Genomic DNA, 12,160 nt, shown 5'->3' on the forward strand with positions numbered 1-12,160 from the left:
CGACTCGCACTCCAGCTGATGCTGTGTCTTTAGGCTGCAACACTGCCTCCTCTGGCTGTCAATCTTTCTGGAAGAGGCAGGGCGATGGCCTGTAGTTACTGCAACTGACAGGAGCTGACAGTGCCTGATCACACAGCAGTGGTGAATGGAATGTATGCACTGCTTGTGTGATCTGGAAACTAGCAGCATGGATATATGCATATCTGTACTGTCAGTTTTAATGGCAGCGCAAGTGATGCACAGATCATTTGTGCGGCCCGGATGCTTGATTAATTGTGCTGTGTGCACTGCTGATCTCACTGATTGGTGCTAGTTTGCATCCTTGCATGGCCCACATGTCGAAGGACCAGGGCTGTGGAGTCGGTAAACAGCAGCTCAGACTCCTTTGCCTGAATTTTATCAGGACCGATTCCTTCATAAATGGCCAGTCAGACTTAATTCTTCCAACTAGTGTAAAGTAGAACTGGCTCAGTAGCTTCAGTGTAATGTCCTACATGATGCTGGGGTGACTTCTGAGGGAATAAGGAAGGCAGATTCTCCTGTGTGTAGTGGATGCAGCCAGTCTCCAGCCTCCATGTCCTGAACAACTCAGAACTAGACTAGATGGAGCAGGTGGTCTTTTCCTGCTGACAGTTTTCTATGTTTCTAACTAATATTCACCATACACAAAGAAATACTGCTAACAATGTCAGATACCTGTAATATAGAGGGGCCAGCCATAGTGATATAGAGGTCAGACATAGGCCCAGAATTATCAGCTCTATTTCAGCATCCGCGCTCCTGAATCATCGCGGCCCCACAGGAACTACCCACTCAGCCAGTCAGTGACTACAGCTGTGTCCTGCCTCACTCACCGATTGGCTGAGCGGGCATTTCTGAGTGGGGCAATGACATCACAGGATTGGGAGCATGTTGCACTGTGGGGACACGGAGACAGGTAAATAGAACTTCCTTATTATTATCCCCTCTCCCCCTTGGATTTTTCACACACACACAGCCTGCTGCAGCCATAGAGTGCACACACACACATATAGCCTGCTGCAGCCATAGCGCACACACACATATAGCCTGCTGCAGCCATAGCGCGCACACACACATATAGCCTGCTGCAGCCATAGCGCACACACACATATAGCCTGCACACACACATATAGCCTGCTGTAGCCATAGCACACACACATATAGCCTGCTGCAGCCATAGCACACACACACACATAGCCTGCTGCAGCCATAGCACACACACACATAGCCTGCTGCAGCCATAGCACACACACACATAGCCTGCTGCAGCCATAGCACACACACACATAGCCTGCTGCAGCCATAGCACACACACACATAGCCTGCTGCAGCCATAGCACACACACACATAGCCTGCTGCAGCCATAGCACACTGAAGAAAAACACAAACTCTTCTCTTAGAGAGAAAACACCACACTGAGAACAGATGTTTCTGCTACACTACTTATGTCTTCTCCTCCTTCTCTATATTACACGGGATATAGTCATATTAAACTGCTGCTGATATACAATCATCCATCATTGAGTAACAGAACAGCACAGATCTCCACAAAATGGACTCTTCCAGCTCAGATACAAGCTGCCAGAGACCAGATTACTGATATATATGGAGGAAGCTAAATCTATGTGAGAAAATGTTTTTCTGGTTGTTATAAATAAGGGGCTTAGATTGATAGAACTTAAACTATATTGAGAAGGAACATTTATAAAATCGAGATGAAAACTCAATTATAACATTTTAAAAGATTTTTTTTTCTAAGTTGGAGTCGGAGTCAGTACATTTTTGACGACTCCAACTCCAGCCAAAACTAGCTCAGACTCCGACTCCACGGCCCTGCGAAGGACCCCAACTATAAGACAGCTTGGTAAATCTCCACCTCAGCATGCAACCATATATGAGGTTAATAAGCTGGTTGAAAGGGGAGAAGGCATATTTATACCAAGACCAAATAGGATAGCTATGTAACAAGCAAGTCACCAACCATAAGCTGAATGTGACAGTCTGCTTCTACTCCCATGTGATCAGAACCCCACCATCTTGACTGCCACATGCCTGCAGGCTGACCCAAACATGGACACAGTTGTTCTCCATTATGTTATAAGAAGCTTAATCGGATTTACCAGTATTCAGCTTCTAGGTCCGAAGGTCTGCTTGAAAATTGAAAATAAAGATTTTTTTCCCAAAACATAATTGCTTGTCCATGGAGTATGTCTAGTATAAAACTCTAGTGAACAAAGCAGACCTGCATTACATTACTTTTAATCTTAAGGTAGCTTCACACTTACCTCATCGCAGCTCATTTTCTGCTGCGGATCCACAGCAGATTTGACTAAATGAATGAACACAGCATTAAATCCGCACTGTAAAATCTGCTGCAGATTTGATGGTGCAGATCTGATGCTGTGTTCATTTATTTAGTCAAATCTGTTGCAGAACCGCAGCAGAAAATAAGCTGCGATACGGTACATGTGAAGCTACACAACATATCGCAGTGGATTTTCTGCTGCGGATCAGATGATTTGATCTAAATAACTGAACACAGCATCAAATCTGATGCGGATCTGCTGCAGATCCAGTGTGTATGAAGGCACCCTAAACTGAGAACATGTGGGAAGTGAAATAACCAATGCTATCTGTTATTACCTTTAAATATACTGCTATTTACTTCAGATCCTGAATGTGGCTTTGTGCGCTAGGCTTACAAGTGTCACATGACGGGAATGAGGAAAAACCTGGTATCCCCTCCATTCTATTATTAATGAGTAAAGAATGTGAAGCCTGTAACAATATTAGAGCTGTATATAAGAAAATCTGATTAATAGCACAAATGGAGATGTTACTAAATCCAGAGTCCCACCCCACTTTCTGCCATGTCAGCTGCACACTGCACTGAAGCGCACAGTCTGGTTACTATGGATACACTTCCTTTCCAATGCAGCACGTCCCTACCAACCAGTCTGCTCCAGATTACTTGCGTCTTCAGGATTATACAGTACACCTTTCTCCGGCTGATAGAGAACCTCTTTACATATAGTCATTAGCTTTTTCATACCGGCAATGGAATGAAAACCATTTATTCCTCGTGTTAAAGGGAAAGCGTCATCAGACAATGGCCGACTGTCTAAGGGCGAACTCACACATGGCAGATATGCCGCAAAAATGCCTGCATCTGTCCTATCCATGGGAGTTGTCCTTATGAATGAAAGTGATTCAGTAGAAATGTCTGCCACAAATCTGCCGCATGTGAACACACCTCTTATGAAGTTTTAATGTTAACGTAGAAATCTGGAGGGGGGGTTAAAAAAAAAAAAATCACTATGGGCAGGGGGTGGGAGGAAATAAATAAAAGCCCATATGCTTACCGCTTCCTGAGCCTGCGCTGCGCCACATCACAGAGCTCCTGGACCCCACCGGCTGTCATCTTCTCCTGCATTCTGGGCATGTCACAGATGGGTGGGATTTAGCCCACTCAGTCAGTCAGTGACTGCAGCAGTACCCCGCTCCAGTCACTGACTGGCTGAGTGGGAAATCAGTCAGACGGATCGTGACTTAGCTGAAAAAGAGCTCAGAAGACAGCTGGCGGGGTCCAGGTACGGGACGCGGCTCTGTGCAGGCACAGGGACCATAACTTATTTTATATTTTTCCCCCACCCCGTCCGTAATGATTGCACAGGTCACAAATCATGCCAAGAATACTGTCACACAGAAGCTAGCTCTAGATCAGGGCGTCAAATTTGCGGCCCTCCAGCTGTTGCAAAACTACAATTCCCATCATGCCAGGACAGCCAAATCTTATGGTGTAGACTGTAGGTTTTTGCTGTAAAGCACAGCATTAAAGAGGACTTGTTACCCCCCGTGCCGGGGTGACAGGCTCCCTACCCCCAGCTACATGCCCTTATATTGACCTCACCCTGCCGAGTCCCGCTCCCGGAGCCGGTCCCGGGACGGAGATATCCTGGTCAGAAGCCGGCACGTGCGCTGTGGAGATAGGTCCGGCGTCCATAGAGTCCATAGAGAATGAATGGAGCTGTGCGCGCGCTGCAGAGATGAGTCCGGCTCCATTCATTCTCTATGGACGCCGGACCTATCTCCACAGTGCGCGCGCTGGCTTCTGACCAGGATATCTCCGTCCCGGGACCGGCTCCTGGAGCGGAACTCGGCGAAATGAGGTCAGTATAAGAGGATCTAGCTGGGGGTCGGGAGCCTGTCACCCCGGCACGGGGGGTGACAGGTCTCCTTTAAATGCTGTTAAAATCTGCTTAGGCAAGATGGCTGCTCCTGTAATTTTGTACAGAAAAAAAAAAACGTAAGAAATAACGTCAGAAATAAAGAATATGGATCACTATCTGGTTTAGATACACCCCTTCAAATAAAGCAATGGCAGTCAGCCTCTCAATAACAGAATAGCAGTGGCAACCAAGATCGGCCACTAGTTTGCTGGTGTAAATGTTTACGCAGCACAATTATTCCAATGGAACAACAAACTGCTTTTCCACTCTATTTGTAGTTATGGTAAGTAAACCTTAACAGGGGACGTTATGCCAGTGTGCATACTGCAGTGGAGACTAAACCTGCCATCTCACGTGGTTCACCATTGATACTGCAGTGGAAAAACGATGGCTTAACCAAGTGCAACATACTGTCACACAAGTTAAACATTATCAGTCCAAAGCAGACGCTATTTTGTTATATCAAGAATGAACATAAATGAAGGGCTGTTTTATAAAACCATGTACTATAATAATTAAAAAGTAGTGTGTGTATGTGTATATATTTATATATATTGGTAAGTAGTGCCGGACATGAAATACAATCCTTATTCGCCTACACGCCATCATCCAGAAGCCTACCCAGGAATGTAGCAATAAAAGTAACCCATTATCTTCCAAGGATGCTGGATATTCTTTGCAGGCATCTAAGATGGATTCTGAATATTACTGCATTAAACACCTGCAGACGACACGGTGGGGGTCACCTCTTAATAAGGTCACTAATCTGACACCTACATCTGCTCTCTCCAGAAATGATCTAATGCTATAAAATGAGTCTTATAAAAAAAAAAAAAAAAACCCTGATATAAACTATGACGGAGATTTAATAGGTTGTTTTATAGTAAGGTTCTCTTTATTGCCCATTGCAACCAATCACAGCTCAGCTTTCTCTTTACCGCAGCAATATAAGAAATGAAAGCTGAGCTGTGATTGGTTGCTGCGGGCAGAGATAATCTTACTTGATACATATCCCTGTGTATGTCGATTGATGGTGGCATCAGAGCGCAGTATTAAACGGAGGATTTGTGCCCCGTCCTCTGCTGTAGGACACAATGCCTTTTTTGTGCTGACACAATATTTACCAGGACTCTTCTGCCAAACATTTTATAAAGTGAAATGGTTGCTGAACAATACATTGTAGCTGCTAAGGCCTGCACACGGATGCAGCAGAGCTGGGTTAGCAGCCTGTGTACAAGCTATAAATCCATCACACTGCATGGATGGCATGAAAGTGGAGGAATGCCGGCAGCAGCGCTGGGCACATTCTTAGAGCCTGCATACCATGGATAAAAATAACCACCACTAGAATGTAACACATTGAGCAGAGATGCACATCAGCTGACCTGAAAACATTTGTTTTGGAAACAATAAGGATCCCTTGTCTATTTTTACAGGGTCTATGGGCCACTGCCAGGAGCTGATGTGATATCTGCAATGTACACAGCCCATCACCGAAAGGCACAACGGCTGAGAGATGGACAAGGACTGGAGCTCTGCTGCAATACTTCAAGGTCAACCATGACGCAACTATTGATACTGCCAGCGCTGACTAGCACATAGGAACCCGACCCAAATGGAAATGTGAGAAGCAGAACTGATGTTGCTGTCTATACCTGCATTGATCAGAGCCATCAATAAAGAGCAGTAAATGTAGTGACGGCAAGTGCAGTGCACAGTGGTGCAGAGCCTCTTCCTCCTCCTCCAAGGCTTATGCTCGGTTACTATGCATATTCATTCCTGCTCTGTAACCAATATTACATATGTGGATGTTTAGGATCATGTATCACTTGCATTGTCAGAGCAATGCCAGTAAAAATGGCCTCTGTGACATTTGATGTCACACAAGACCTCCCATCTGCCGCACCTTGAGGACCCCCTCTATCCTGCTGTAAATTACCGCTGTCACTTGTGGACACAACTGCAGTGTCATCCTGGTTGGGGCTGGAAAAAGGCATCAACATGGCTTGTCCGATACGCATAACACGCTAACTAGAAGTTATACATTTCCTCCCCACCCCCCACACACACACATCCTATGGTTCCCAGCACTTCCAGACACACACAGACATACAACACATATATATCCTCACCGCAAAAGGAAATATGTTGTCGGCTCTGTTCAAGCTGTCTTCCATCCAAGATTTTTGTGCAAAGGCAGAGTTGGGCCTGGCGTACTTCTGCAACTGGATGTGGTTATTCCCAAAATTCTTCTTTAAGGGCGAGATAGAATTCATGGGCGTTATTCCTCCATTGAGTCCTCTTCGATGGTCCCTACCTTGGGACCCACCCCATCCTCCATATCCACTACCACCTTGGCTCCATGAAGAGGATGGTGTGGGGGATGGGCTTTGGTAGCTGCTCCATGGGGAGGGGGGTTTATTGAGATTATTGGCCAAATGGGGTAGTTGGTTGAAAGCAGCATTTCTGTGGGGAAATGGGGGTGGGTGGGGACTGGCAGGAGACCTCCTCTGCTGTTGGTGTTGGTTGTGGTGGTGCTGAAAGTGTGGATGATGGGGGTGATGTTGAGACATGGGTCCAATCTGCGGAGAGAAACTACCTCCGAAGCCGGGGCTGACATGGTGAGGGAAATTTTGAAACAGCAAAGCACCATTATTAGCCGAAGCAGCTGTGACCCCTCCCTGGTGAAAGAAACTGGCATCCTCATTGATGATAGTGTTAGAAGAAGGGGCGATAGCAGCTGACCAATTGCTGAAACCCGTCAGGGGGGAAGCGGAAGAAGTCAGGGTCTGGTTGGAAGACCCCAGCCCCGAGGCCTCTTGGTAATCAAACCCGGTCAACACAGGAGACTCGATCCTTATTTTCTCCTTGCCGTTCTCCGATGAGCTGTCTCCTTGGTTTTCGTCCGCTTTCACCTTCTCGGGGTCGGGTAGGATTCCCGTTTCCTGGCTTTGGCTAGGGGAAAGCTGCTGTTTTTCTAAAGACTCTTGCTGTTCCTGTTGAGCCTTGGATTTGTCCGAGCCCAGGATCTCATCCTGAATGTTATGGGCCGCCGGGGCGGGAAAGAGCCAAGCCGAGCCGCCACTGCTGCCATTGGCGGCAGTATTATTAATGAAAGCAGCGGGGCTGGGGGTTGCGTTCTGATGATGGTGAGGGGGCTGCAGATGGGGGTGAAACCTGACGGGGAAAGCCGATTTGTTCCCTGTGTTATTCTGCACCAGCACTCCAAACCCGTAATCCCCCATTTATTCCAAGTGACAGGAGCACAGAGTGCGGCAGCGGCGGGTTCTGGTCTGCTCCACCAGAGGGCGCTCTGCTATCTGCCCCTAATAGCAGGGATCCTGGCAGGGGAGGGGGCTGGGATCTAGCCTGTGACTCTTTGGTTGGGTGAAGCTGGGCTGTGCCTGTCCCCGGCCTCCTGTGTCATGGAGGGGCTAGTAGGAGAGCAGGGCCCTGGCTGCGATCGTCTTCTCCTCCTGGCAGCAGCTCGTCTGTCCTCCTCCTCCTCCTCTCTGCACCCTGCCCAGCAGTCACAGAAAAGACAGAGCAAAGTAAGATGACGTCTGCATGTGGTGTGTCCACGGAGCCCCCCGCCGCACCACCCCGTTACCTCATGAAGCCAGCACTCCGGTGACAGCAGCAGCCTCGTCCGCCTCCGAGCTCTCCTCCACACGACGTGCCTAGCGCTGCAGCTCGCCTCCCAGCCCCTGTGACATTACAGCATATGGTTGGCTCCCCCGCCCCGGTGACAGCTCGGCCCCGGTGTGGTGACAGAAGCGAGCGGAGGAGACGGTGACGCGAGGAGGAAGGTGATGATGATGATGATGATGAAGAAGAAGAAGGGGGTCTCAGTCTCGGTGACGGTCTCGGGGAGCGGGGGGAGGGGGATTAGGATCCCTCTAGGTGCGTCTCTGTCCGTCTCCGCTGCTCCTCCCCGTCCTTCTAGTCAGAACCGAGCGCACAGAGAAATGACAACCAGCTGGAGCAAGAGGCGCTTCCGGTTCGCGTACTCGGGAGACACAGAGCAACCCCCCGGCTTAGAGGTGGCCAATGGCAGAGCGAGGGCGGAATGGGGTGGGCGGGATCCTGACCGGCAGCTTCTCACTAAGCCACGCCCTAGAAGGTCAGAAGAGGAAGAGGAGAGCGATGACGCTAAGGTCACGTGGGGGAGCTTCACGCCTCCTCCCATGAAGGTCATATCATAGCTCCGCCCAGTAAGGTCACTGCTGGAGAGAGGCGTACAGTGCGTATAATGAGGTCAACCAGAGGAGGTTTGGGTGTTGTCTGCTGCTGCTGATGGGCAGGATGTGCACACAGCACTTGCTGTATTGTAGCCATGCAGTGACCTGCTGGACTGGACAGAATCCTATGGGAAAATCTGCTTGACACATATCTGAAACCCGAATTTGTGCCTAGAGGCTTACAAACACTAGCTATGGACTCTTAAAGGTGAAGCCTAAAGCCTGCAGTTTCTTCCTCCTGGAAAGCCTGCTTTGGCTCACTAGTCTCTAATATATTAGCCTCTTAATATGCAAAAATACAGCTTGGCTCTCCAGGCATGCTGGGAGTTGTAGTCTCACAACAGAGAGCCACAGCTTTGGTTGGAGACTACTGCTTCGGGCAATGTGCTTTGCTGCCTTCATAAGGTCTTCAGGGGGGGTTATGGTGTCACATTTAGGCTGGGTTCACCTCAGCATTTTTTCCACTGTTCTGCTTCATAATAGTAAATTGTATTGGTTGTTCTGCCAGGTGCTACAATGGGAAGCAGAGAAGATGGTGCTGCAGTGCTCCATAAGCTGTGGCCACTGTATTAGGGTTCTGTGCAGTACAGATCATACATTTGGCATTGTGCATGAGATCCATCACGCCTTTTGAATCCAGGAGTGCCGCATGCACATTACTGTGTGTTGGTAGTGTATGTACGGACCGCGTCCTAGCTGCCCCAGCAGGGTCATCTTTACAGGTGTACAACATCTTAGGAGCTCATCCTGCTTTCTGTGTGCAGTGCAGAGGGGCTCTTTGTTCTTTATAATTATTCTGCCATGTTTCCCGAAAATAAGACGCCCTCCTAAAATAAGACACCCCAACTACCCTACCCTCTATCCTATAGTAAGGCTTGCCCCAGAAAATAAGGCACCCCTACCCTAAACTAGGGCACCCCGAAAGTAAGGCTACCCCTTGCCACCCAGGTTTTACCTAATCCCTATGTGGAGCTTCACTGCCGGTGCCACAGGCAGCTTGGTCCATGGCCCTACACATCCCGGGGGGTCCGGGGGAATGCCTTGTTTCTCTTGCCCAATTGGGGGGGGGGGGGAGAAATAAGACATATCCTGAAAATAAGACATAGGGGGAGATTTATAAAAGGGTGTAAAATATAGACTGCTGCAAACTGGCCACAGCAACCAATCACAGCTCAGCTTCTAGCTCTGGTGAAAGGAAAGAGGAGCTGTGATTGGTTGCAGGGGGAAATTTGCACCAGTCTAAATTTTAAACCCTTTGATAAATCTCCCCCATAGTGCCTGTTTTTGAGTTATTTTCAGGAAAACGCGGTAAAAGAATGACATTACAGTTACACAAATTTAATATTACAGCCCTAATTTCTGACTGTGGTCTAATGCTCACACTTAACAGCATCACACAGTGGATTCCAATGATGTTTTTATGTTGGGTTAAAGGAGAAGTACAGCGAAAATTTTTAATAAAGTATTGTATTGCCCCCCAAAAGTTATACAAATCAGCAATATACACTTTTTACGGGAAATGCTTAAAAAGTGCTTTTTTCCCTCTACTTACTACTGCATCAAGGCTTCACTTCCTGGATAACATGGTGATGTCACGACCCGACTCCCAGAGCTGTGTGGGCTGTGACTGCTGGAGAGGATGATGGCAGGGGGATGCTCAGTGTCCCTCCAGTGCCCTGTGTCCCTCAGTGTCCCTCTGCCATCATCCTCTCCAGCAGCCACAACCCACAAATTTCGTAGTCTGAACCCACCCTTATCCAAGAAGTGAAGCCTTAATGCAGTAATAAGTGCAGGGAGAACAGCACTTTATAAGCATTTCCTGTAATAAGTGTATATTGGTGATTTGTATAACTTTTGGGGGGCAATACAATACTTTAATACACATTTTCTCTGGACTTCTCCTTTAATAAACCCACTGTTAAGTTATAAACTTTCAATGAAGCAAATTATTTTTAGGGTATAAACCCACACACCGTATACGCAGCGAATACGCAGCAGATGTGATGGTGAAGATTTGATGCTGTGTTCAGTTATTTCGATCTAATCTGCTGCGTATTTGCTGCGTATTTGCTTAGTATTTGCTGCGTATCGCAGCAGTAAATACGCTGCGTATACGGTGTGTGGGTTTATACCCTTATAAAATCTTTTATAAGGGTACAAACACACACACCATATACGCAGCAGATACACAGCAAATACGCAGCAGATCTGCAGCAGATCTGATGGTGCAGATTTGATGCTGTGTTCAGTTATTTAGATCTAATCTGCTGCGTGTTTGCTGCGTATTTGCTGCGTATCACAGCAGTAAATACGCTGCGTATACGGTGTGTGTGTTTGTACCCTAAATGTTATAGTTCAGAAGATTCCAAATGTCTTCAAAGCTGCAAATCTTGGTAAAGCCAAGCATGGCAGGAAATATTGCCATATTCAAGATGCCTGTTTTAACTCCAAATTATCTAATAACCAACACCTTTACCCTGTGACTTTTCTCCCCCAGCCTTCCTGTGAACCTATGTAGTTTCAGTTCTAGGAATTAAATTACTGTGTTAAAAAATATTGCTTAATACTGTATAAGGGCTTCATGCACCAGTGAGCAAAGCTGCACACCCAGTATCACTTACACATGTCACCTGTTCCACTGTAACCCTATATCTGCTTTTTCCTTCTAGAAGTATGTGTAATTTCTTCATACCTGCATCTCAAACATTAAAAGAAATGTATTCTTTTGTAGAGGATTGTTTCAACAGATTCAGAGTTTTAATGATGACACTTGTTTGTATCCAGAGGTAGACCATGTTGCCAGTCACTATTTTGGGCAGTTTTATGGGTGAAAAAACTGGCTAAATAATCACAGCACTGTGGCCTAGTCCCCAAATAGACGTTGTTTGGGCTATATTTCTAATTACAAACCAAAAATAATGTGCCCTAAAGGTAGGTAATATGGATGGTATTAATACCAGAGCCAACTTGTAAGGGCCAAAAGCCCAAATCACATCCAATAACACCTACCACTGAATAAAACGTAACTTTTAATGGCCTTCAAATAGAAAATAATACGTATAAAGTTGTTCTCATTAAAATCACATAGCTTCCCTAGCCTTCCAGAGTGGATTGTACCTATATTTGTATAGTCCTAGTAGCTGCAGACTACTGACTAACTAGTAGTAATAGTACTATCTAACTGGGCTATGAGAGCAATGCACTTAAAATAAACCGCACAGCCCCTCTAAGAGAAAAATAAATGCAAATGAACCTGCTACTATCTCCCTGCAGCCACATACCTAATTTTTCCAGCATGGTCTTCTTTTCTTGCTCTGTCCCATTGTTTTCGATAACTCTTAATACAAAAGGAATATGTAAATAAGCTTGTTAGGGTCACTGAGGACGTTCCTCAGCCTTCCAGTGCATCATTCTGCCAACCCATCGCCTCTTTTGGTTGTGTCTACCTAAAGAATATGCATAGAATATGCATAGTTAGGCGTGACCAAAGGAGGTGTCAGGCAGAGCGAACAGTGCACTGGGGGGCCGAGGAAAGCCCTCAGTGATCCTAACAAGCCTATTTAGATACTTCTCTTTTATTAAAGTTATCAAAAACAGTGGGACGAACAAAGAAAAGAAGAAGTTACACTCATCCCTAATGGCTTCCTTGGCAACTGTAACACTCAGAG

The 12,160-nt window shown here is 46.7% G+C and overlaps 1 protein-coding gene and 1 long non-coding RNA gene across 4 annotated transcripts in view; one reads left to right on the forward strand and one right to left on the reverse strand.

Annotated features, from left to right (window-relative positions):
• CPEB4 (cytoplasmic polyadenylation element binding protein 4) overlaps positions 1-8,338 on the reverse strand; it is a 65,268-nt gene extending 56,930 nt beyond the window's left edge. Inside the window, exons 1-2 of one of the 3 annotated variants that reach the window (XM_069972156.1) lie at positions 7,862-8,338; positions 6,384-7,770 (exon numbers count right to left, since the gene is read on the reverse strand). In XM_069972156.1, the coding sequence (XP_069828257.1) occupies positions 6,384-7,496 (1,113 nt within the window). In that variant the 5' untranslated portion in view covers positions 7,497-7,770; positions 7,862-8,338. Of the gene's footprint in view, positions 1-6,383 lie in introns of all 3 variants that reach the window. The other 2 variants (XM_069972170.1, XM_069972164.1) reach the window with 2 other exon arrangements.
• LOC138793571 (uncharacterized) lies at positions 1,505-5,946 on the forward strand. Its single transcript, XR_011363302.1, has 2 exons — positions 1,505-1,647; positions 5,688-5,946. It is a non-coding gene; the product is annotated as an uncharacterized lncRNA (long non-coding RNA).
• Positions 8,339-12,160: the final 3,822 nt, after the last annotated feature.

This window comes from Dendropsophus ebraccatus, chromosome 1 (assembly GCF_027789765.1).
Source record: "Dendropsophus ebraccatus isolate aDenEbr1 chromosome 1, aDenEbr1.pat, whole genome shotgun sequence".
NCBI lineage: Eukaryota > Metazoa > Chordata > Amphibia > Anura > Hylidae > Dendropsophus > Dendropsophus ebraccatus.